Below are 27709 nucleotides of genomic sequence, written 5' to 3'. Positions count from 1 at the left end.
CAATGTTGCATGGTTGCGAGGCGTGGGCTATGGATTGAGTTGTGCGCAGGAGGATTGATGTGCTGGAAATGAGATGTTTGAGGACAATGTGTGGTGTGAGGTGGTTTGATCGAGTAAGTAACATAAGGGTAAGAGAGATGTGTGGAAATAAAAAGAGCGTGGTTGAGAGCGCAGAAGAGGGTGTTTTGAAATGGTTTGGGCACATGGAGAGAATGAGTGAGGAAAGATTGACCAAGAGGATATATGTGTCGGAGGTGGAGGGAACGAGGAGGAGTGGGAGACCATATTGGAGGTGGAAAGATGGAGTGAAAAAGATTTTGTGTGATCGGGGCCTGAACATGCAGGAGGGTGAAAGGGAGGCAAGGAATAGAGTGAACTGGATCGATGTGGTATACCGGGGTTGACGTGCTGTCAGTGGACTGAATCAGGGCATGTGACGCGTCTGGGGTAAACCATGGAATGCTGTGTAGGTATGTATATTTGCGTGTGTGGACGTATGTATATACATGTGTATGGGGGTGGGTTGGGCCATTTCTTTCGTCTGTTTCCTTGCGCTACCTCGCAAACGCGGGAGACAGCGACAAAACAAAAAAAAAAAAAATGTGTATATATATATATATATATATATATATATATATATATGTGTGTGTGTGTGTGTGTGTGTGTGTGTGTGTGTGTATAAGTCGACGATGTCAATTTCAGACAAAAATAACAAGCAATTGCGAGAAACAACTCAGAACATTAACATTACGATAACAAAGCGAGGACAGAAAATCTAAGTTTGGGCGATGACTAAGAGAGAGAGAGAGGAATAAAAGGCTCACGTAGGCGAGAGCACTCCGTCTTGCTGCAGGCTCCCTCGACCAACATGACGACGGTCGATACTTCTCACCCTAACATTATGGGAAGAGACGAAACCACGAGAAAATATTTGAAATGCCTCTGTTAACGCGGGTCAGCTGGTGTAGCAGTTGTGTGGAAAGGAGTTGTGGCAGTGTTGGGACAAGGTGTGAGCAGAGGGGAGCCCAGGGATGAGACAGTGCAAGTTTTTAAGCTCACTTCGAAAGCAAGGTACGCAAAGAGAAGGAATATACAAGCAGTGACATTAGTGATAGACAAGGAGACGTTAGGGTGTGAGCCAAGATTTGGACACGAAGACGGTGATTTGAGCTCAGATTTTAAATGAAAAGTATTTCGTGAGTGAGGGAGTTTACCGATCCCAGTGAAGGAGTGGAAAAGAGTAAGTCAAGGAACTGACTTAGCTCAGTCCATCAGCTAAATCTAGTGAAAAAGGAAAACCGCTGACTGAGACTAAGGATCTTTTAGATGGCGTGATTGTTTTCCCACTATGCAGATGTTAGTAGGGTGTACAACCCATCTTTACCGGTGGCCAATATACCTGACACCTTGCCGCGCCGTGTGAACGTGACGCATGATCCATTAGCTGACTCACAGGTTCGAGGCACCAGATGACCGAGACGCTTTACTTACCAATTGACCGCGATACGTGACCCATTAGACTACCGTGAGGCATTAATTACTAGCTGACAGTAGTGCACGTCTTATTTATTAGACGACCGTGACGCATTACCTTCTAGCTGAACGCGATGCACGACCCATCAGACGACCGTGACCCATTGCCTACTAGCTGACCGAGATACACGTCGAATTAGCTAACCGTGATGCATGTCCTGTTAGATGACTTTGACGCATGACTCACCAGCTGACCGTGATGCACGACCTAGTATGTGAACGTGACCCATCAGCCGACCCAGACTGGCGACCTCCCACCAGCTGGACGGCGAACGCTCGACCTACCGGCTGACAGCAATGCACAACCCGTCAGGTGACCACATCATGCGGCCCCTCAGGTGATCACTCATGATAAGGCTAAGTAAACACAAACGACTCGTCACCTGTTCTAAGACAATGAAGTAAGTTTACCTGTGTCGATCATACGTCATCAAAACCTGTATCTGCTCATAATACAGCACGCTCAAGTTTGCTGTAAAATTGTTCCCGTTTGATCCTTGAAGTTATCAATCATGGGAGATACTATGGCTGTACTGCCGCTGGTCACTGGACGCTTCAGATCCGCCTGGCAAATGGAAGTTGAGCAGGTGTCATCCTGGCTCAGTGGTGATGCATCATCGACTTGGTGATGAATAGATTTAGAGTTCGATTCTCATAAGAGGAAGAATTGTTACCAGTGCTTTACTGATTTCCTTTACGGAGTCGTAAGCTTTCTTGTCGGTTGAATTAGGTAATGTATGGTGAGATAAACGGTAGCTGAGAGATAAACAGTAGTAGTGGGAGATAAACAGTAGGAATGGATGATTAACAGTAGCAGTGGGAGATAAACAGTAGCAGTGAGAGATCAACAGTAGCAGTGGGAGATAAACAGTAGCAGTGAGAGATCAACAGTAGCACTGGGTGATAAACGGTAGCAGTGAGAGATAAACAGTAGCTTTGCGAGATCAACAGTAACAGTGGGTGATATACAGTAACACTGAGTGACAATCAGTAGCAATGGAAGATGAACGGTAAACGTGGGGAATAAACCGTCGCAATGAACAGCAGTAACAAGAGTGACAAACGGTAGCAGTGGGCGACAGCCAGTAGCAATAGATGACAAACAGTAATGGTGAGAAATAAACAGTAACAGTGGGAGAGAAAGAGTAGCAAAGGGTGATAAACAGTAGCGATGGTAAACATAGGCCAGAGGTGACAAAGTTCTGGTGGGTGAAGAAAGTTACACTGGATGGTAACCAATTCCAGTGGGCGGTAAACAGTGACTTTGGATCAATTTGGTTTGTCTCAAGTGGTGCGGTTTCTCCTGGATATATCAGCAGTGTTGACTTAGGGGCTGCTGAACCGCAGTAGGTGACGTCATGCATCGACCGGCTGACGTCACAACATACCTCTATGCAGCAGTATTGGCGGCGATCCTGTTGTTGGCGACGACAGAGAGAGAGAGAGAGAGAGAGAGAGAGAGAGAGAGAGAGAGAGAGAGAGAGAGAGAGAGAGAGAGAGAGAGAGAGAGACAACGTTTACCTACTAGTACCCAGGCGAAAGTTTGCCATTAGGCAAGGCTGTTGCGTAGTGTTCACCACCGACTCTCCTAGGTTTGTTTAACAAAACACTGAAATAGCTGTTAATCTCGGGATCCTCTGGGACTGCAGCGAACCACTTATCCAGTCTTCTTTTGAAGGTTTCTGTGCTTATTCCATTAAGGATTTTATTTACTTAACGAGAAGGTCTTTTCATACTCTTCGCTGAGTTGTATATAATTCTGTTTGATATTCTTTTCAGCACATTCTAAGGAATTTAACTATTCTGTTTTTCCCTCTATCATCAACCATATCATTATGAGAGAACTGAAAAAACACGAAATCATAAAAAAAATGTCAAGTACACACCCAGCCACCCAGGTCAACCCCGCCACGTGACCTACCCATAATCACTCTCCATTTCAACGGTTACTGCCGGTCAAATAAGAGAGTGTGTTATCTGTACTTGTAGACGCTAGACGGTGGTACTTCAGTGTGATGTTTGGATACAAATAACTTTGTTAAGTATTGGCATCTGATGAAGTGGATTGTCCCCACAAAACGTCATCCCACATGTAGAGAAAAATTACATAAAATTGTATGAACTACTGAAGTGCAATTTCACCTTCATAACATTCAACACGGACTAACGTGATCATGATATATATATATATATATATATATATATATATATATATATATATATATATATATATATATATATATATACATATATATATATGTATATATATATATATATATATATATATATATATATATATATATATATATACATATACATATATATATATATATATATATATATATATATATATATATATATATATATATATTATACTTTGTCACTGTCTCCCGCGTTAGCGAGGTAGCGCAAGGAAACGGACGAAAGAATGGCCCAACCCACCCACAAACACATGTATATACATACACGTCCACACACGGCACATATACATATCTATACATCTCAACGTACACATATATATACACACACAGACATATACACATATTTATACATGTACATAATTCATACTTGCCCTTATTCATTCTCGTCGCCACCCCGCCACACACGAAATGAAAACCTCCTCCCCCCGCATGTGCGCGAGGTAGTGCTAGGAAAAGACAACAAAGGCGACATTCGTTCACACTCAAGTCTCTAGCTGTCATGTATAATGCACCGAAACCACAGCTCCCTTTCCACATCCAGGCTCCATAAAAACTTTCCATGGGTTACCCCAGACGCTTCACATGCCCTGGTTCAATCCATTGACAGCACGTCGACCTCTGTATATCACATCGTTCCAATTCACTCTATTCCTTGCACGCCTTTCACCCTTCTACATATTCAGGACCTGATCACTCAAAATCTTTTTCACTCCATCTTTCCACCTCCAATTTGGTCTCCCACTTCTCCTCGTTCCCCTCACCTCTGACACATATATCCTCTTTGTCAATCTTTCCTCACTAATTCTCTCCATGTGACCAAACCATTTCAAAACACCCTCTTCTGCTCTCTCAACCACACTCTTTTTATTACCACACATCTCTCTTACCCTTTCATTACTTACTCGATCAAACCATCTCACACCACATATTGTCCTCAAACATCTCATTTCCAGCACATCCACCCTCCGTACAACTCTATCTATAGCCCACGCCTCTCAGCCATATAACATTGTTGGAACCACTATTCCTTCAAACATACCCATATTTGGTTTCCGAGATAACGTTGTCGACTTCCACACAATTTTCAACGCTCCCAAAACTTTAGCCCCCTCCTCCGCCCTATGATTCACTTCCGCTTCCATGGCTCCATCCGCTGCCAAATCCACTCCCAGATATCAAAAACACTTCATTTCCTCCAGTTTTTCTCCATTCAAACTTACCTTCCAATTGACTTGACCCTCAACCCTACTGTACCTAATGACCTTGCTCTTATTCACATTTACTCTTAACTTTCTTCTTTCACACACTTTACCAAACTCAGTCACCAGCTTCTGCAGTTTCTCACATGAATCAGCCACCAGCGCTGTACCATCAGCGAAGAACAAATGACTCACTTCCCAAGCTCTCTCATCCACAACAGACAGCATACTTGCCCCTCTCTCTAAAACTCTCGCATTAACCTCCCTAACAACCCCATCCATAAACAAATTAAACAACCATGGAGACATCACGCATCCCTGCCGCAAACCAAACATTCACTGAGAACCAATCACTTTCTTCTCTTCCTACACGTACATATGCCTTACATCCTCGATAAAAACATTTCACTGCTTCTAACAACTTACCTCCCACACCATATATTCTTAATACCTTCCACAGAGCATCTCTATCAACTCTATCAAATGCCTTCTCCAGATCCATAAATGCTACATACACATCCATTTGCTTTTCTACGTATTTCTCACATACATTTTTCAAAGCAAACACCTGATCCACACATCCTCTACCACTTCTGAAACCACACTCCTCTTCCCCAATCTGATGCTCTGCACGTGCCTTCACCCTCTCAATCAATACCCTCCCATATAATTTACCAGGAATACTCAACATACGTATACCTCTGTAATTTGAGCACTCACTCTTATCCCCTTTGCCTTTGTACAATGGCATTATGCAAGCATTCCGCCAGTCCTCAGGCACCTCACCATGAATCATACATACATTGAATAACCTTACCAACCAGTCAACAATACAGTCACCCCCTTTTTCAATAAATTCCACTGCAATACCAACCAAACCGCTGCCTTGCTGGCTTTCATCTTCCGCAAAGCTTTTACTACCTCTTCTCTGTTTACCAAATCACTCTCCCTAACCCGCTCACTTTGCACACCACCTCGACCAAAACACCCTATATCTGCCACTCTATCATCAAACACATTCAACAAACCTTCAAAATACTCCATTCATCTCCTCACATCACCACTACTTGTTATCACCTCCCCATTAGCCCCTTCAATGATGTTCCCATTTGTTCCTTTGTCTTACGCACTTTATTTACCTCCTTCCAAAACATCTTTTAATGATACTCTCTCACTCCAACTCTCATTTGCCCTCTTTTTGACCTCTTGCACCATTCTTTTGACCTCCTGCCTCTTTCTCTTATACATCTCCCAGTCATTTGCATAATTTCCCTGCAAAAATCGTCCAAATGCCTCTCTCTCTTCTCTTTCACTAATAATCTTACTTCTTCATCCCAGCACTCACTACCCTCTCTAATCTGCCCACCTCCCACGCTTCTCATGCCATAAACATCTTTTGTGCAAGCCATCACTGCTTCCCTAAATACATCCCATTCCTCCCCCACTCCCCTTACCTCCTTTGTTCTCATCTTTTTCCATTCTGTACTCTGTCTCTCCTGGTACTTCCTCGCACAAGTCTCCTTCACAGGCTCATTTACTCTCACCACTCTCTTCACCCAACATTCTCTCTTCTTTTCTGAAAACCTCTGCAAATCTTCACCTTCGCCTCCACAAGCTAATGATCAGACATCCCTCCAGTTGCACCTCTCAGCACATTAACATCCAAAAGTCTTTTTCGCGCGCCTATCAATTAACACGTTATCCAATAACTCTCTCTTGCCATCTCTCCTACTTACATACGTATACTTAAGTATATCTCTTTTTAAACCTGGTATTCCCAATCACCAGTCCTTTTTCAGCACATAAATCTACAAGCTCTTCACCATTTCCATTTACAACACTGAACACCCCACGTACACCAATTATTCCCTCAACTGCCACATTATTCACCTTTGCATTCAAATCACCCATCACTATAATCTGGTCTCGTGCATCAAAACCACTAACACACTCACTCAGCTGCTCCTAAAACACTTGCCCCTCATGATCTTTCTTCTCATGCCCAGGTGCATATGCACCAATAATCACCCATCTCTCTCCATCCACTTTCAGTTTTACTCATATCAATCTAGAGTTTACTTTCTTACACTCTATCACATACTCCCACCACTCCTGTTTCAGGAGTAGTGCTACTCCTTCCCTTGCTCTTGTCCTCTCACTAACCCTTGACTTTACCCCCAAGACATTCCCAAACCACTCTTCCCCTTTACCCTTGAGCTTCGTTTCACTCAGAGCCAAAAGATCCAGATTCCTTTCCTCAAACATACTACCTATCTCTCCTTTTTTGTCATCTTGGTTACATCCACACACATTTAGACACCAAATCTGAGCCTTCGAGGAGGATGAGCACTCCCCGCGTGAGTCCTTCTTCTGTTTCCCCTTTTAGACAATTAAAATACAAGGAGGGAAGGGTTTCTGGCCCCCCGCTCCCGTTCCCTTTAGCCGCCTTCTACGACACGTGAGGAATGCGTGGGAAGTATTCTTTCTCGCCTATCGCCATCCCCAGGGATATATATATATATATATATATATATATATATATATATATATATATATATATATATATATATATATATTTGAAGATTTGTATGGGTTTTCAGAAAAGAAGAGTGAATGTTGGGTGAAGAGGGTGGTGAGAGTAAGTGAGCTTGGGAAGGAGACTTGTGTGAGGAAGTACCAGGAGAGACTGAGTACAGAATGGAAAAAGGTGAGAACAATGGAAGTAAGGGGAGTGGGGGAGGAATGGGATGTATTTAGGGAATCAGTAATGGATCGCGCAAAAGATGCTTGTGGCATGAGAAGAGTGGGAGATGGGTTGATTAGAAAGGGTAGTGAGTGGTGGGATGAAGAAGTAAGATTATTAGTGAAAGAGAAGAGAGAGGCATTTGGACGATTTTTGCAGGGAAAAAATGCAATTGAGTGGGAGATGTATAAAAGAAAGAGACAGGAGGTCAAGAGAAAGGTACAAGAGGTGAAAAAGAGGGCAAATGAGAGATGGGGTGAGAGAGTATCATTAAATTTTAGGGAGAATAAAAAGATGTTCTGGAAGGAGGTAAACAAAGTGCTTAAGACAAGGGAGCAAATGGGAACTTCACTGAAGGGCGCAAATGGGGAGGTGATAACAAGTAGTGGTGATGTAAGAAAGAGATGGAGTGAGTATTTTGAAGGTTTGTTGAATGTGTTTGATGATAGAGTGGCAGATATAGGGTGTTTTGGTCGAGGTGGTGTGCAAAGTGAGAGGTTTAGGGAAAATGATTTGGTAAAGAGAGAAGAGGTAGTAAAAGCTTTGCGGAAGATGAAAGCCGGCAAGGCAGCAGGTTTGGATGGTATTGCAGTGGAATTTATTAAAAAAGGGGGTGACTGTATTATTGACTGGTTGGTAAGGTTATTTAATGTATGTATGACTCATGGTGAGGTGCCTGAGGATTGGCGGAATGCGTGCATAGTGCCATTGTACAAAGGCAAAGGGGATAAGAGTGAGTACTCAAATTACAGAGGTATAAGTTTGTTGAGTATTCCTGGTAAATTATATGGGAGGGTATTGATTGAGAGGGTGAAGGCATGTACAGAGCATCAGATTGGGGAAGAGCAGTGTGGTTTCAGAAGTGGTAGAGGATGTGTGGATCAGGTGTTTGCTTTGAAAATGTATGTGAGAAATACTTAGAAAAGCAAATGGATTTGTATGTAGCACTTATGGATCTGGAGAAGGCATATGATAGAGTTGATAGAGATGCTCTGTGGAAGGTATTGATAATATATGGTGTGGGAGGCAAGTTGTTAGAAGCAGTGAAAAGTTTTTATCGAGGATGTAAGGCATGTGTACGTGTAGGAAGAGAGGAAAGTGATTGGTTCTCAGTGAATGTAGGTTTGCGGCAGGGGTGTGTGATGTCTCCATGGTTGTTTAATTTGTTTATGGATGGGGTTGTTAGGGAGGTGAATGCAAGAGTTTTGGAAAGAGGGGCAAGTATGAAGTCTGTTGGGGATGAAAGAGCTTGGGAAGTGAGTCAGTTGTTGTTCGCTGATGATACAGCGCTGGTGGCTGATTCATGTGAGAAACTGCAGAAGCTGGTGACTGAGTTTAGTAAAGTGTGTGAAAGAAGAAAGTTAAGAGTAAATGTGAATAAGAGCAAGGTTATTAGGTACAGTAGGGTTGAGGGTCAAGTCAATTGGGAGGTAAGTTTGAATGGAGAAACTGGAGGAAGTAAAGTGTTTTAGATATCTGGGAGTGGATCTGTCAGCGGATGGAACCATGGAAGCGGAAGTGAATCATAGGGTGGGGGAGGGGGAGAAAATCCTGGGAGCCTTGAAGAATGTGTGGAAGTCGAGAACATTATCTCGGAAAGTAAAAATGAGTATGTTTGAAGGAATAGTGGTTCCAACAATGTTGTATGGTTGCGAGGCGTGGGCTATGGATAGAGTTGTGCGCAGGAGGGTGGATGTGCTGGAAATGAGATGTTTGAGGACAATGTGTGGTGTGAGGTGGTTTGATCGAGTAAGTAATGTAAGGGTAAGAGAGATGTGTGTAAATAAAAAGAGCGTGGTTGAGAGAGCAGAAGAGGGTGTTTTGAAATGGTTTGGGCACATGGAGAGAATGAGTGAGGAAAGGTTGACCAAAAGGATATATGTGTCGGAGGTGGAGGGAACGAGGGAAGTGGGAGACCAAATTGGAAGTGGAAAGATGGAGTGAAAAAGATTTTGTGTGATCGGGGCCTGAACATGCAGGAGGGTGAAAGGCGTGCAAGGAATAGAGTGAATTGGATCGATGTGGTATACCGGGGTTGACGTGCTGTCAGTGGATTGAATCAGGGCATGTGAAGCGTCTGGGGTATACCATGGAAAGTTGTGTGGGGCCTGGATGTGGAAAGGGAGCTGTGGTTTCGGGCATATTTGCATGACGGCTAGAGACTGAGTGTGAACGAATGGGGCCTTTGTTGTCTTTTCCTAGTGCTACCTCGCACACATGAGGGGAGAGGGGGATGGTATTCCATGTGTGGCGAGGTGGCGATGGGAATGAATAAAGGCAGTCAGTGTGAATTGTGTGCATGGGTATATATGTATGTGTCTGTGTGTGTATATATATGTGTACATTGAGATGTATAGGTATGTATATTTGCGTGTGTGGACGTGAATGTATATACATGTGTATCGGGGTGGGTTGGGCCATTTCTTTCGTCTGTTTCTTTGCGCTACCTCGCAAACGTGGGAGACAGCGACAAAGCAAAATAAAATATATATATATATATATATATATATATATATATATATATATATATATATATATATATATATATATATTTTTTTTTTTTTTTTTTTTTGCTTTGTCGCTGTCTCCCGCGTTTGCGAGGTAGCGCAAGGAAACAGACGAAAGAAATGGCCCAACCCACCCCCATACACATGTATATACATACGTCCACACACGCAAATATACATACCTACACAGCTTTCCATGGTTTACCCCAGACCCTTCACATGCCCCGATTCAATCCACTGACAGCACGTCAACCCCGGTATACCACATCGCTCCAATTCACTCTATTCCTTGCCCTCCTTTCACCCTCCTGCATGTTCAGGCCCCGATCACACAAAATCTTTTTCACTCCATCTTTCCACCTCCAATTTGGTCTCCCTCTTCTCCTCGTTCCCCCCACCTCCGACACATATATCCTCTTGGTCAATCTTTCCTCACTCATTCTCTCCATGTGACCAAACCATTTCAAAACACCCTCTTCTGCTCTCTCAACCACGCTCTTTTTATTTCCACACATCTCTCTTACCCTTACGTTACTTACTCGATCAAACCACCTCACACCACACATTGTTCTCAAACATCTCATTTCCAGCACATCCATCCTCCTGCGCACAACTATATCCATAGCCCACGCCTCGCAACCATACAACATTGTTGGAACCACTATTCCTTCAAACATGCCCATTTTTGCTTTCCGAGATAATGTTCTCGACTTCCACACATTCTTCAAGGCTCCCAGAATTTTCGCCCCCTCCCCCACCCTATGATCCACTTCCGCTTCCATGGTTCCATCCGCTGCCAGATCCACTCCCAGATATCTAAAACACTTCACTTCCTCCAGTTTTTCTCCATTCAAACTCACCTCCCAATTGACTTGACCCTCAACCCTACTGTACCTAATAACCTTGCTCTTATTCACATTTACTCTTAACTTTCTTCTTTCACACACTTTACCAAACTCAGTCACCAGCTTCTGCAGTTTCTCACATGAATCAGCCACCAGCGCTGTATCATCAGCGAACAACAACTGACTCACTTCCCAAGCTCTCTCATCCCCAACAGACTTCATACTTGCCCCTCTTTCCAAAACTCTTGCATTCACCTCCCTAACAACCCCATCCATAAACAAATTAAACAACCATGGAGACATCACACACCCCTGCCGCAAACCTACATTCACTGAGAACCAATCACTTTCCTCTCTTCCTACACGTACACATGCCTTACATCCTCGATAAAAAACTTTTCACTGCTTCTAACAACTTGCCTCTCACACCATATATTCTTAATACCTTCCACAGAGCATCTCTATCAGCTCTGTCATATGCCTTCTCCAGATCCATAAATGCTACATACAAATCCATTTGCTTTTCTAAGTATTTCTCACATACATTCTTCAAAGCAAACACCTGATCCACACATCCTCTACCACTTCTGAAACCACACTGCTCTTCCCCAATCTGATGCTCTGTACATGTCTTCACCCTCTCAATCAATACCCTCCCATATAATTTACCAGGAATACTCAACAAACTTATACCTCTGTAATATATATACATTATCCCTGGGAATAGGGGAGAAAGGATACTTCCCACGTATTCTCCGCGTGTCGTAGAAGGCGACTAAAAGTTAAGGGAGCTGGGGGGACTGGAAATCCTCCCCTCTCGTTTTTAATTTTCCAAAAGAAGGAACAGAGAAGGGGGCCAAGAGAGGATATTCCTCAAAGGTTCAGTCCTCTGTTCTTAATGCTACCTCGCTAACGCGGGAAATGGCGAATAGTATGAAAAAAAATCTATGTATATATATATATATATATATATATATATATATATATATACACACACACACATACACAACAACAGAACCCATTTTATTAGACTTCTGCAGCACCGAGGCTTTACTCCACACGGATGCAGGGAAATGATGGATTCCTTTGGAGCGAAGATGTCCCACATGAGATTGTACTCCTTTCTGTCCCCTGACGTTGACTTCTCACTCACAGTGTTAGTTCTTGCAGGCGAAATATATGAAGAACAAATACAGTACAATGACGCGTACTTTCACATATATACAAATTCTCCAACAGAACGATTCGAACCGCCGCCAGTAGCGTGGAAACTGATTGTGGTGCACAGTCGGCTAACTGTGCTAATTGCGATTATAAAAGTCTTCTGGAAAATAATGATATACTCATTTTACATACCTTGATCGTTTTCTTTTCCAGAAAGAGAAGTTTGGCTCATGAAAAATGAATGCATAAAGACGCGGTACCGCGGAACGCTATGGTGCCTTGCTAGAAGTTATAACCTAACTGTGCATAAGACTTGATAATCTGTTTACGCTTGACCATGAAAAGACGTTTACAGATATGGGTGAGTTTGGTATGTTTGTGTGCTGTGTTACCTCAGTCCTTTGTGGTCATGAGAAGCATCTGGGCTGCAGTAGAGACGACCATCGACGACTACCTCAGCAGCTATACTCAAGATCACATCAACTACGACTACTATGAGGACTTGCCAAAGGGCCTCCCAACGATCGACAAAAGAAGACTTTCGGTCACGCTACTCAAGAAAATCCGGGAGCTGATGCACCATCAACAACCACGAAAGCGTTCTGATGATCGCAAAGTCGTGCTCTTTTGGACATCATGGTCCAGGAAGGCGTGGTGGGTGCGCGTACGTGGCGGCGTAGACCTACACGCCGCCCACTGCCCTGAGCCTCGCTGTGACTTCACCCATGACAGGAGGAGGCAGCGTGACGCAGCCGCCATCCTGTTCCAGGTGAGTTGGTCAAGAGGTACTCACTCCAAGACTTGTCTAGGTGTTCCAGGTAAGATAACCCTCAGGAGACACACCGACTCTTGGTTCTAACTTAAGTTAATCCACTCTCTGGTGTGTGTTGATTTTTCTAAAATGTATGGGTCTTTTAGGAGAAGCTTTTGGGTTTGTTATAATTGTCCAGAAGGGCTTGATCACAGAAGGATCTTCATTCCCTCCAAGAGTAACAGGTAACCTGTCTCGCTAAGTAACACTCCAACACTCTTAAGTCTACTCCAGAATTTCCAGGTGGATTACTCGTTTAGAGGACGCTTACGGGACCCTTGAACCTTTTCCAGGTATATTTGATATTCCACGCGAGTTTACCAGTCAAAGAACTGGCCCCTCCTCAGGTACTCTCTACTCATTAACGGTCGTTCCAGGCTTACTCCAGGGCTCAAATGATGCGGCGGTCTTCCAGGGTTGGATTTTAGACTAGTGTCCCTATTAGTGCAAACCCTATCACTAAATAAGCTTCATCTCATTACTTGGAAAATATTGGAAAAATAACTGAAACCTGCTGTATCATGGTACACAACAAAAATGTTTCAAAGATATAACCCAATGTACTATCTTTGCAAGACTTCTTACCTTCCCAAAAATCTATCCTTTGCTCAGCAGGACTCCTTCTCCAACGAAAGAGTTCAACTTCGCAGCGTTGAATACAAGTGTTTGAATTCATCTACCCTCTTCCTCCCCTGTCCACGCTTACTTTTGGTTAGTCCTCGTTAGTTCCTTAGCATTCTATTTCCTCCCATTTCTGATTGCCTCTCTTTGCCTCTCTTGTTTCTTGCTGTTTGCTCTCCTCGTAGGTTTATCGTTTCTTCTCTGCCTTTCTTTTAAGCCATTCTTCCTTTCCCCTCTAACTTATCCCCGATGTCCTTTGTATACACCAAGATTTCCTTGAGGATAGTAGGGTATGCTCTTGTATCCATACTACCCAAGCAAGACCGTACACCTTTCCTTCACCGCTTCGCCTTCCTAAGGTCATGCCATGCTCTGTCTTCACACAAGGTCTCATTTCCCTTCATTTACAACCTGTTATCATTTCGCTCACAGCATTCTGTCTCTTATTCACACTTTGGTCACCCTTCATTTACAACCTACTCCTCTTTCATTAACAACCTTTCTTTGCTCTCTTCATTCACAGTTGCTCTCTCTTTATTCATGGGCTGAACTTTTATTCACAGTCTTCTGTCCCTTCATTCAAAGTTTGTACTGCGTCATTCATCACTTACTCTTCCCTCAGTCTTCCTTCATTTCTAACATATTCTCCCTTCATTCACGGTCTACTCTACCGTTACTCATGACTTGTTCTTCCTACATCAACGATTTGCTATTCCTTCACCCATGGCCTATTGTCCCCTCACTCACAGCCTGCTCTCCCCTGACACATGATATGCCGTCCTTTCATTCAAAGATTTTCTTTTTATGTTAGCTGAGACGGCACGGGCAGCCAAAGCCAGCTATAATCAAGGCCATCCCATTAACGCTATATATATATATATATATATATATATATATATATATATATATATATATATATATATATATATATATATATCCTAGCGTGAGCAGGTACCCATTTAATTGACCAGTCCCTAGGGGTGGATGAACAGCTGGGTTGACTGTGGACCGACTGCCGCAACCAGGATTCGCACCTATGTGTTCGACCTTGGGTGACTCGTGAATGCGTCACGGTCATGAACGCTAACCGCTGCTCTTCCTTCACTCATGAGCTGACTTTCCTTCACTCACAGCTTTTCTTTCCGTGATTTATGACCTATTATCTCTTTACTCACGGCTGGCTCCTTCACTAATTATCTGTTCTCCTCCCCAGTCAGAAGAAGTGAGGCTGGAGGACCTGCCTGAAGGTGCGCGTGACGGTAGTCGGCGGTGGGTGTGGGTGCACGTCGAGGCTCCGCCAGCCTCCGTCCGCTCTGCCTCAAGTTTTTTCCTCAGTCAGGTACAACGAGAATCTGTGTGTGTGTGTGTGTGTGTGTGTGTGTGTGTGTGTGTGTGTGTGTGTGTGTGTGTGTGTAATTACCTATTTGTAATTACTTGTTTGTACAGTATGGGGAGAAATTTCTACATAGATTCTCACCTCTTAAACTTTCTTTCCCTACGACGAGTTTTCATCACTAGGCAGACCAGCGAGTTGTGATCACCTCAGTTAATGAATCGTGTGTAACATGTTGACGAGTGTTATATTCAAGCTTGGGAGTATGTGTTTGAGGACTGAATGGCAGCAAGAAACATGTAAGTGAGACAGAAAGAAAAGACAGCCACCTGGGCCAGGGGGAGAAATTCGACAGCCACTGTAATGCTGGTTTCGCCTGACCGCTATTATCAACCCTTCCGATAACTATGCGATAGCTGCCTGCAACCAGTGAGTGTGTGTGTGTGTGTGTGTGTGTGTGTGTGTGTGTGTGTGTGTGTGTGTGTGTGTGTGTGTGTGAGTGTGTGTGTGTGTGTGTGTGTGTGTGTGAGTGTGTGTGTGTGTGGGTGTGTGTGTGTGTGTGTGTGTGTGTGTGTGTGTGTGTGTGAGTGTGTGTGTGTGTGTGTGTGTGTGTGTGTGAGTGTGTGTGTGTGTGTGTGTGTGTGTGATCGCTTGTTTGTATCCACCTATCAGAACTTTGCATTATATGAATATTTGTCAATATCACGCACCTTTCTGCAGCCAAAGTAATAAATGTGTGAAATAAAAGAGCTCAAATATTTGTGTAATTTTAAGCTCGCGGAACACTAATATGCAGATAATGAACGGCACGGGCAACTGAATGCCCTGATCAAGGCCGTCTCGTGAACACACACACCCACCCACACACACACACACACACACACACATATATATATATATATATATATATATATATATATATATATATATATATATATATATATATATATATATATATATCTAGGGTTTATCATTTGCGGCAAGTTTATTCATATCAGTGCCCCACGAGCGTATGTGGACACTTTGGTTGACCGCGGACTGACTGTACTGAATACAGTTTAACCTTCCAGCATGTAGAGGCGAGTCAAGGTCGCGACCTGAGCGAACTCTTCAACTGGACTATGACCTATCATCCAGCCTCTGACGTCATGGAACCCTACGGGGCACTCCTGCCACTCCTGCCAGAGGAGTCTCCATTGTCTAAGGCGCCTACTGTTGCAACACCCTTTCCCTCGCTCCGCCCGGCTCTGCTGGACCACACTAGCGCTGCTTACCTGGCTTACATGACGGCCCTGAAGCGTGGATACTCACTGGAGGAAGCGGTCGGGCCTTCGTGGGTGCCCTACGTCGATAGAGAGTCAGGTGTGTGACTGAACTGCTATAGAAGGGAGCTCAGGGAGGAGGGTAAGCTAAGCTATTTCTGAAATCACTCCGCCGCGAATTTCAGCAGTATTTGTCCGACAGAGGGCGTGGGGAAGAGATGGAAGTCATTCCTGAAGCGGCCGCGGCTGGTGGCGTGGATGTCCTCTCACTGTCGCACGGCCTCACGGCGGGAGGAGTACGTGAAGCGGCTCCAGCAACACGTACGCGTACATGTGTACGGCGCTTGTGGTTTACTCAGGTATGACTCGTGAACTGCCTGCTGTATGGAGTCTGTCACTTGATGGTGAATGACGAGGGTGGTAATAGTGATGGCTTTGGTGATTGTTGTGGTAATGACCGTCGTCAGTGGTGGTAACAGTGGAAGTGGTAATGATGACAGTGGGGGTAGTGTTGGTATAATCGGTGTGGTGGTAATGGTGGGAGTGGTGCTGGTTGTGGTGGTGGAATGGTGGGGTGATGGCAACGATAATGGTAGTGGTAATCGTTGATGGCTGTGGTGGTAATGGTGGAGGCGCAAAAGACAACGGTGGCCGATCGACCGATTTGTGGACTTTATAAAGCATTACTTTAGACTGTAAAAGATATATAAAAAGCCTAAAACTATTTAGATAGGATTTTTATATATTTCGGCTTCCTTTCAAATATATCTAGTGACCTCGAATTACACAGTGAAATGAGCAGAGAGGGTGAGAAATGGTACGACAGTGAGGTATAGGAGAGAGACAAGAGAGTGGGATGGAGACATAAAAGATGTAGGAGGGGTAAGGATAGTATGACAAAGCAGGTGTAGGTAAGGGAGGGAAAAGGAGAGAGAGAGAGAGAGAGAGAGAGAGAGAGAGAGAGAGAGAGAGAGAGAGAGAGAGAGAGAGAGAGAGACAGACAGACAGACAGAGTAGCATACAGGGGCAGATGAGAAATTTATGAAGATGTTGTATTGCTTTGATCTCTACAAGTCGACGTCGAATATGTAGCATGAAAGTATGTGTTGTTCTAATTGTGACTATAACGGACTGTAATTCTTTGTTGTTGAGACTATCACATATGGTTAATACCCATCATATCTCGTTCTTCTGAGAAATCAAAAAGGAAAACCGAGTCTTTTTTATCAAGGATACATATATGTACACACATGACAATACACATGCACGCACACACAATAACAAACAGACGAACACACTATGCGTCTGCAGAGTAAAGCTCTAACACACTCTGTTCTGACCAGATGCGGCCGACGTGGGAAGCACCGCGACGACCGGTGTTGGAGGCAGGTGCTCGCCCCGAGGTACCTTTTCTACCTGGCCTTCGAGAACGCAGCCTGCGACGCCTACGTCACCGAGAAACTGTGGATGCCACTGATACACGGCATTGTCCCCGTCGTCCTAGGCGGAGCCAATTACTCCAACTTCCTCCCGCCCAACTCCTACATCGACGCCCTCAGCCTCACGCCAGAGGAGCTAGGGCGCCTCCTGGCGAAGCTTCAAGCCAACCCTGAAGAGTATGCTCGATACCACCTTTGGCGCGGTTTCTGGAGGGCCACGTTGAGGCCACCCTTATGTGAACTTTGCCTCAAGATTCACAACGACACGGAGGTGGTGACTCAGCATGACATCTTGGGTTGGTGGCAAAGACAGGGGCGCTGTCGTGACCCCCTTAAAGATCAGAACTTGTTGTGACCTTTGATACTCCAGCCAATACCACCTCTCCTGAACTTCGTCAAAAAGGTCATGTACTATCCTCGACATGACCTACTATGACGCCTGCCTTGATGATCATCTGGTCCCTTTTCCTCCGATGCATCGGTTGGTGTGACCCATGTTACGGGCGTCCAGACCAAGTGATTCATATCCATGGAATCCTTGAACAATTCATCAATTACGGTTTCGCAATACCAACACTCCAGCTCCCAAGAGTACGCATGACTGATGTTAATTGATAGACAATCGGACACAGGGTATCTACTTATTGCTTGATAGTATGTCATAAAGAAGTGAGCTTTTAGAATACTGTTACCACACGGCTCTCCAGGAAGGTGTCCAGTACTTGGCTGGCAGACAACCAGTTCTTGTGGAAAGACATGCGTGTCAGCACCCAGACTATGGGAGGATGAGGACTCGATGGGACGTCTCGTGTGATCTCCAGAGGTCTTGGTACATCAACGATGGATCGTACAGCGTCACTATTCCTTGTAGTAATGTGTGTAATATCGGCCATATACATAATGTATCCCTTCCCGATTATTGTGTTTATTTCCAGCATGAAAAATGTAATGATGTTATTCCATTGCCTAAAACTAAAGACTTTCTTTGATGCAATATGTTTCAAGTGATTTTACCATGGAACAGAATACAATGAGCATGGGTTCACATGCTCTATACCAAATGTTTGGTGGTGGTAGCAGCATAAGTACTGATTCTGTTTATACATGATACTATTGACACTGACGGCTTCACTAACATTGATTGTTTCCTTGCGCTACCTCGCTGACGCGGGAAACAGCAATTAAGTATAATAAATGAATATGAATAACAATGATATATATGTATATATACTTTACCCTATCTCTCTGCCTCGGGAGTTCCTTACATCCTTTGAGGCTCCTGCATCGCTCAGGAAGCTGGCCATATCCACCTCTAGGCATCATATGTCATAAAGTGTTGTGTGTGTGTGCGTCTAACTGCAGAATGTGTAGGACAGTTGCTCGGTGACTTGTTTATGATAGTTGCATCGACGGGCATGAAGGGCTACCATACCATACCATACCATACCATGCCATCTCGCAAACGGTGACTGTGGCAGTGTGAATATGCCTCCAGGAAAAAGAAATATGCATAATAGGCAATCAAGGATTGGAGGTACTTCAGAGGCATGTCTCCTGGAATAAGAGGTATGCCATCTGGACTATTTGCGTTGGGACTTGACAGCACGCAGATGAGAAGGTGCTTTGGAAGGCCATAAACTAAGAAAGTAAGAGAGGTGTCATAGATTCAATAGGGAAGGAGTATAAGGACGGAATCATCCAAGATAGGTAGCCGAAAAGATTGGCTTCCTCATCAGGTGAGTTAGCTATAGAGTGATCAGGCAGGAAGAGGCGGAGAAAAGGTTGGGTTGGCAAAATTGCTGGTGATGCTTTTGATTAGGAGACAGAAAAATCTATCAGTAGAAATCAAATCACCACACTTTTCTTTTACTAAGGTGAGCTTAACTTTATGAATAACAGTTCTGAGATGATTCCAAGCGCAAACGAAACGAGACTCAGGGGAAAGAGAGAATCACATGGTCCAGTACGCTCTGTCCTTGATGCGACAGGCAATAGATGCCTGAGCGACGAGCTCACGAGTGAAGGAATAAGCATACAGTAAAAGAAGGGACGAAGGACTCCGCTATACGATCAGTGCAGCTTGAGGCACCCCAGCTGGCGAAGGAGTGCTGCTGTTTCCAAGTGAAGTCAGCATAACAACGACGCAAGGATGACAACTGAGCTCTCTTAGAGTACCAGGGTCGGCAATCAACACTCTCAGTTTTACCGATTCTCTTGCTTACATCATTTCCTATCTCACCTTGTCCCACCTGCCTCGATAAGACTTCTTATGGGTTGAATATTCTCATCAAAGACACAGATAACACATTGATCTCCAAGCCAAATCTGCTCTTTTGAATTTTTCTGTGAGAGCAGCGAATGCATTTTTGTGCACTCCTATTAACCTTCAGGACGATTGCCGTAAAAAGATGACACTGAGTGCATTAAAAGGTGAGGGTCATCATTGTCAGTGAGAGAATTAAGAGTTAAATTGTATGAAAAATGTTAACAAGGATTTTGCAGCACTGAACGAGCTATGCGGCAGTTAACATAGGAGTGAACTGTTTATGAACAATGAGAAACAATGATTGGATGATGAAACAAGGTAAAAAGTGAATCATGTATAATAAAGTTATATTTTTCAGGTATATATATATATATATATATATATATATATATATATATATATATATATACATATACATATATATATATATATATATATATATATATATATATATATATATATATATATGGTATTCAAGTCAGGTAATCTCGCTGACCACTAACGGGATACTTGGCGAAGCCAAAACTGCCAAGTTGGCGCTGGCTGGTTTGTTGATTTTCTAGAGCTTTAAGCCCTATCAACCGCCAGCGTCATTAAGATCAAAGTCAAATAATGACCATACATACATATATAATTGAGGTAATACCCTGTTAAGACAGGCCATCACCAAGAAGTAAAGAAAACTGCTCTAAGAGATCAGCCACTATAGAAAACTGAATACTCTTTATCCCCAACTTATCAATTTTGACTACACCCCGCTATCCTACGAGAGGTCAACGAAATCTGTATATATCAGGCTCGACTTTGGGATTGGGGACGACCACTGATTCAAAGTCGAGCATGAGCTCCTATTTCATTCTAATACAACTTTATCCTATCTTGAATTTGAGACGAAAACCCTCGTCAGCACTTCATCTTTACTTAGTCATGAACTCGTTGCTGTCCAAATCTAGGATCTTCTTTTTTTGTTCAACTCTCATAAGAGTTAGAAAAGAATAAAGTTTTTCTTAAGAACATTGTTGAGCTTACCCCTTGGAAAGGGGTTCCCAGCGAGGTTACTTCCCCCAAGGCACGTCATGGCCCTCGACGCCTAAAGTTTTAGATAATAAACACACACACACACACACACACACACACACATATGTATATCACACACACACACACACACACACACACACACACATATATATATATATATATATATATATATATATATATATATATATATAGTGAATGTAGGTTTGCGGCAGGGGTGTGTGATGTCTCCATGGTTGTTTAATTTGTTTATGGATGGAGTTGTTAGGGAGGTAAATGCAAGAGTCCTGGAAAGAGGGGCAAGTATGAAGTCTGTTGGGGATGAGAGAGCTTGGGAAGTGAGTCAGTTGTTGTTCGCTGATGATACAGCGCTGGTGGCTGATTCATGTGAGAAACTGCAGAAGCTGGTGACTGAGTTTGGTAAAGTGTGTGGAAGAAGAAAGTTAAGAGTAAATGTGAATAAGAGCAAGGTTATTAGGTACAGTAGGGTTGAGGGTCAAGTCAATTGGGAGGTGAGTTTGAATGGAGAAAAACTGGAGGAAGTGAAGTGTTTTAGATATCTGGGAGTGGATCTGTCAGCGGATGGAACCATGGAAGCGGAAGTGGATCATAGGGTGGGGGAGGGGGCGAAAATTTTGGGAGCCTTGAAAAATGTGTGGAAGTCGAGAACAGTATCTCGGAAAGCAAAAATGGGTATGTTTGAAGGAATAGTGGTTCCAACAATGTTGTATGGTTGCGAGGCGTGGGCTATGGATAGAGTTGTGCGCAGGAGGATGGATGTGCTGGAAATGAGATGTTTGAGGACAATGTGTGGTGTGAGGTGGTTTGATCGAGTAAGTAACGTAAGGGTAAGAGAGATGTGTGGAAATAAAAAGAGCGTGGTTGAGAGAGCAGAAGAGGGTGTTTTGAAATGGTTTGGTCACATGGAGAGAATGAGTGAGGAAAGATTGACCAAGAGGATATATGTGTCGGAGGTGGAGGGAACGAGGAGAAGAGGGAGACCAAATTGGAGGTGGAAAGATGGAGTGAAAAAGATTTTGTGTGATCGGGGCCTGAACATGCAGGAGGGTGTAAGGAGGGCAAGGAATAGAGTGAATTGGAGCGATGTGGTATACAGGGGTTGACGTGCTGTCAGTGGAGTGAATCAAGGCATGTGAAGCGTCTGGGGTAAACCATGGAAAGCTGTGTAGGTATGTATATTTGCGTGTGTGGACGTGTGTATGTACATGTGTATGGGGGGGGGTTGGGCCATTTCTTTCGTCTGTTTCCTTGCGCTACCTCGCAAACGCGGGAGACAGCGACAAAGTATAAAAAAAAAAAAAAAAAAAAAAAAAATATATATATATATATATACTAAAAGAAGCATCAATCTCAGTCAGGTTTATGGAAGCCGAAACTGTAACTAAGATGAAATCTCCTGAAATCCAAGTCGCTGAGAGTATGGTCTCATTTTTTCAGGTGGACTGTCTACAGAGGAGTTAGGGAGTTGGATGGATACCTGAGTACTTCATACGAGTATCTAGGAGGAGGTTATGAGACGCTAGGAGGGCTTCAGGACAACACTTAACCAGAGGGTTTACTGGAAGAAAGTGGACCATCATTTTCAACCGTACCATGATCGTCTTTGTGAATACTTTGACTGATGCCGTCAACCTTAATGGCTTCACTAACATCACACTAACTTAAAAGAAAAATCATGCCTGGTGTGAGTGGATTTCTAGTTCATGGTGCAGTATGAGGGGTGCATATGGCTGTGTCAATGTAGCTGACGAGTTTGATCACTCATTTGTAATAACTTCCGTTAGAGCACATCTTCACCTATGGCGGATCTGAAAATCTCATTCAGATTTTTCAGTAAGTATTGATGCTGTCTACGTTTCCTTATTTCTACGGTAAAGTTATCATCTATCCATATACGTGCAGGTGCCTGCGACTGCATGTTCAACAGTGGTTTGCCTCTCCTTCAGTCACGTGAATTATTGTCTTTGCATTTTTCCCCGTCAAAATTCCAACAATGACGTCATTAGAAATTTCAAGTGTGACTTAGATCACCTTGATCAAAAGCTGGCAACATCTATCAGACTGACGTCCTCACTTCCCAAGATAAGATAAGACAGTATCATCTTCCTCCTCGCCCACACGACAAGGTCAGACTGGAGTGCTGAGAGGGAGAGCTTGTGGGCACCAGTCGTACGGGAGGCAGTACGCTGGTGGTGGTGTCTCCATCAGGCTAACCAACAGTATTAAGAGGCAAGTCTGTAGTGCAGTGCCAGTGCTCTCCTTTTGTTACTCTTTAGTCGACAGAGTCCGTATATCACTAAAGGTCACCTTTACTTTCTGATTATTTACTATCTTCCTCTTCCTAAAATCCAGCCACAGAAGGAGGATCATTAATCTGTTGAAACCCGATGCTTAAAAGCATCTTTACCCTAAATTCTAGACTGAGCAACTCAGAAAAGAGCTTCTGCAGTTTCTCACTCGAAGGTGCAAACAGTAACGAACTCGTCTACTGTGCCCCCGATTTCCACTCACTTTGCTCGAGACTTGGACAACTAACTCGAACCACAAAGTTGAAGCCATAGCTTTATTTGATTAATGCTGATCATGGTTTTATCTAAAGTTACGGCATATATATATATATATATATATATATATATATATATATATATATATATATATATATATATATATATATATATATTATTTTCATTTATTTATTTATTTTGCTTTGTCGCTGTCTCCCGCGTTAGCAAGGTAGCGCAAGGAAACAGACGAAAGAATGGCCCAACCCACATACACATGTATATATATATACACGTCCACACACGCAAATATACATACCTATACATCTCAATGTACACATACATATATACATACACAGACATATATACACATGTACATAATTCATACTGTCTGCCTTTATTCATTCCCATCGCCATCTCGCCACACATGGAATAACAACCCCCTCCCCCCTCATGTGTGCGAGGTAGCGATGGGAAAAGACAACAAAGGCCCCATTCCTTCACACTCAGTCTCTAGCTGTCATGTAATAATGCACCGAAACCACAGCTCCCTTTCCACATCCAGGCCCCACACAACTTTCCATGGTTTACCCCAGACGCTTCACATGCCCTGGTTCAATCCATTGACAGCACGTCAACCCCGGTATACCACATCATTCCAATTCACTCTATTCCTTGCACGCCTTTCACCCTCCTGCATGTTCAGGCCCCGATCAATCAAAATCTTTTTCACTCCATCTTTCCACCTCCAATTTGGTCTCCCACTTCTCCTCGTTCCCTCCGCCTCTGACACATATATCCTCTTGGTCAATCTTTCCTCACTCATTCTCTCCATGTGACCAAACCATTTCAGAACACCTTCTTCTGCTCTCTCAACCATACTCTTTTTATTTCCACACACTTCTCTTACCCTTACATTACTTACTCGATCAAACTACCTCACACAACATTTTGTCCTCAAACATCTCATTTCCAGCACATCCACCCTCCTGCGCACAACTATATCCATAGCCCACGCCTCGCAGCTATACAACATTGTTGGAACCACTATTCTTTCAAACATACCTATTTTTGCTTTCCGAGATAATGTTCTCGACTTCCAAACATTCTTCAAGGCTCCCAGAATTTTCGCCCCCTCCCCCACCCTATGATTCACTTCCGCTTCCATGGTTCCATCCGCTGCCAGATCCACTCCCCAGATCCGCTCCCAGATATCTAAAACACTTTACTTCCTCCAGTTTTTCTCCATTCAAATTTACCTCCCAATTGACTTGACCCTCGACCCTACTGTACCTAATAACCTTGCTCTTATTCACATATACTCTTAACTTTCTTCTTACACACACTTTACCAGTTTCTGCAGTTTCTCACATGAATCAGCCACCAGCGCTGTATCATCAGCGAACAACAACTGACTCACTTCCCAAGCTCTCTCATCTACAACAGACTGCATACTTGCCCCTCTTTCAAAAACTCTTGCATTCACCTCCCTATCAAGCCCATCCACAAACAAATTAAACAACCATGGAGACATCACACACCCCTGCCGCAAACCTACATTCACTGAGAACCAATCACTCTCCTCTCTTCCTACACGTACATATGCCTTACATCCTCGATAAAAACTTTTCACTGCTTCTAACAACTTGCCTCCCACACCATATATTCTTAGTGCCTTCTACAGAGCATCTCTATCAACTCTATCATATGCCTTCTCCAGATCCTTAAATGCTAAATACAAATCCATTTGCTTTTCTGAGTATTTCTCACATACATTCTTCAAAGCAAACACCTGATCCACACATCCTCTACCACTTCTGAAACCACACTGCTCTTCCCCAGTCTGATGCTCTGAACATGCCTTCACCCTCTCAATCAATACCCTCCCACATAATTTTCCGGGAATACTCAACAAACTTATACCTCTGTAATTTGAGCACTCACACTTATCCCCTTTGCCTTTGTACAATGGCACTATGCACGCATTCCGCCAATCCTCAGGCACCTCACCATGAGTCATACATACATTAAATAACCTTTCCAACCAGTCAATAATACAGTCACCCCCTTTTTTGATAAATTCCACTGCAATACCATCCAAACCTGCTGCCTTGCCGGCTTTCATCTTCCGCAAAGATTTTACTACCTCTTCTCTGTTTACCAAATCATTTTCCCTTACCCTCTCACTTTGCACATCACCTCGACCAAAACACCCTATATCTGCCACTCTATCATCAAACACATTCAAAAAACCTCTAAAATACTCACTCCATCTCCTTCTCACACCACCACTACTTGTTATCACCTCCCCATTAGCCCCCTTCACTGAAGTTCCCATTTCTCCCTTGTCTTACGCACTTTATTTACCTCCTTCCAAAACATCTTTTTATTCTCCCTAGAATTTAATGATACTCTCTCACCCCAACTCTCATTTGCCCTCTTTTTCACCTCTTGCACCTTTCTCTTGACCTCCTGCCTCTTTCTTTTATACATCTCCCACTCATTTGCATTTTTTCCCTGCAAAAATCGTCCAAATGCCTCTCTCTTCTCTTTCACTAATAATCTTACTTCTTCATCCCACCACTCACCACCCTTTCTAATCAACCCACGTCCCACGCTTCTCATGCCACAAGCATCTTTTGCGCAAGCCATCACTGATTCCCTAAATACATCCCATTCCTCCCCAACTCCCCTTACCTCCTTTGTTCTCACCTTTTTCCATTCTGTACTTAGTCTCTCCTGGTACTTCCTCACACAAATCTCCTTCCTAAGCTCACTTACTCTCACCACTCTCTTCACCCCAACATTCTCTCTTCTTTTCTGAAAACCCCTACATATCTTCACCTTCGCCTCCACCAGCTAATGATCAGATATCCCTCCAGTTGCACCTTTCAGCACATTAACATCCAAAAGTCTCTCTTTCGCGCGCATATCTATTAACACGTAACCCAATAACATACCTATATATATATATATATATATATATATATATATATATATATATATATATATATATATGATATATATATATATATATATATATATATATATATATATATATATATATATATATATGTATGTATATGTATATGTATATATATATATATATATATATATATATATATATATATATATATATATATATATATATATATATATATATTTATATATATATGCATATATATGTATATATATATATATATATATATATATATATATATATATATATATATATATATATATATATATATATATATACATATATATGCATATATATATATATATATATATATATATATATATATATATATATATATATATATATATATATATATACATATATATATATATATATGTGTGTGTGTGATGTCTCCATGGTCGTTTAATTTGTTTATGGATGGGTTTGTTAGGGAGGTGAATGAAAGAGTTTTGGAAAGAGGGGCAAGTATGAAGTCTGTTGGGGATGAGAGAGCTTGGGAAGTGAGTCAGTTGTTGTTCGCTGATGATACAGCGCTGGTGGCTGATTCATGTGAGAAACTGCAGAAGCTGGTGACTGAGTTTGGTAAAGTGTGTGAAAGAAGAAAGTTAAGAGTAAATTTGAATAAGAGCAAGGTTATTAGGTACAGTAGGGTTGAGGGTCAAGTCAATTGGGAGGTAAGATTGAATGTTTTAGATATCTGGGAGTGGATCTGGCAGCGGATGGAACAATGGAAGCGGAAGTGGATCATAGGGTGGGGGAGGGGGCGAAATTTCTGGGAGCCTTGAAGAATGTGTGGAAGTCGAGAACATTATCTCGAAAGCAAAAATGGGTATATTTGAAGGAATAGTGATTCCAACAATGTTGTATGGTTGCGAGGCGTGGGCTATGGATAGAGTTGTGCGCAAGAGGATGGATGTGCGGGAAATGAGATGTTTGAGGACAATGTGTGGTGTGAGGTGGTTTGATCGAGTAAGTAACGTAAGGGTAAGAGAGATGTGTGGAAATAAAAAGAGCGTGGTTGAGAGAGCAGAAGAGGGTGTTTTGAAATGGTTTGGGCACATGGAGAGAATGATTGAGGAAAGATTGACAAAGAGGATACATGTGTCGGAGGTGGAGGGAACGAGGAGAAGTGGGAGACCAAATTGGAAGTGGAAAGATGGAGTGAAAAAGATTTTGTGTGATCGGGGCCTGAACATGCAGGAGGATGAAAGGAGGGCAAGGAATAGAGTGAATTGGATCGATGTGGTA

General features: G+C 43.0%; 3 protein-coding genes across 3 annotated transcripts in view; 2 read left to right on the top strand and 1 right to left on the bottom strand.

Moving 5' to 3' along the window:
- LOC139753403 (uncharacterized) overlaps positions 1–27709 on the bottom strand; it is a 298486-nt gene that overhangs the window by 170706 nt on the left and 100071 nt on the right. The window lies entirely within an intron of this gene.
- Positions 987–18862, top strand: LOC139752550 (alpha-(1,3)-fucosyltransferase C-like). The gene is made up of 6 exons (XM_071668318.1): positions 987–1071; positions 12406–12961; positions 14838–14963; positions 16028–16319; positions 16422–16578; positions 17563–18862. Exons 2-6 carry the CDS (start codon positions 12530–12532, stop codon positions 18011–18013), a joined length of 1458 nt encoding a protein of 485 aa, XP_071524419.1. The 5' UTR covers positions 987–1071; positions 12406–12529; the 3' UTR covers positions 18014–18862.
- Positions 23096–27709, top strand: part of LOC139753381 (UDP-glucosyltransferase 2-like) — a 30118-nt gene continuing 25504 nt past the window's right edge. The window contains exon 1 of the mRNA XM_071669815.1: positions 23096–23209. The gene's annotated coding sequence lies outside the window, so the exon portion shown is untranslated. The remainder of the gene's footprint in view (positions 23210–27709) is intronic.

The sequence above is a fragment of the Panulirus ornatus genome, chromosome 2, assembly GCF_036320965.1.
Source record: "Panulirus ornatus isolate Po-2019 chromosome 2, ASM3632096v1, whole genome shotgun sequence".
NCBI lineage: Eukaryota > Metazoa > Arthropoda > Malacostraca > Decapoda > Palinuridae > Panulirus > Panulirus ornatus.
The sequence above is the reverse complement of the archived record's forward strand: the minus strand, read 5'-3'. Positions and strand labels throughout refer to the sequence as shown.

Bases quoted from the DNA above. Each gene is read 5' to 3' on its own strand.
- LOC139752550 (XM_071668318.1), top strand. From the start codon at position 12,530: ATGAAAAGACGTTTACAGATATGGGTGAGTTTGGTATGTTTGTGTGCT. The intron at 14,964-16,027 runs GTACAACGAGAA...TTAACCTTCCAG, and splicing joins CAAGTTTTTTCCTCAGTCAG to CATGTAGAGGCGAGTCAAGG. The intron at 16,579-17,562 runs GTATGACTCGTG...TGTTCTGACCAG, and splicing joins GGCGCTTGTGGTTTACTCAG to ATGCGGCCGACGTGGGAAGC.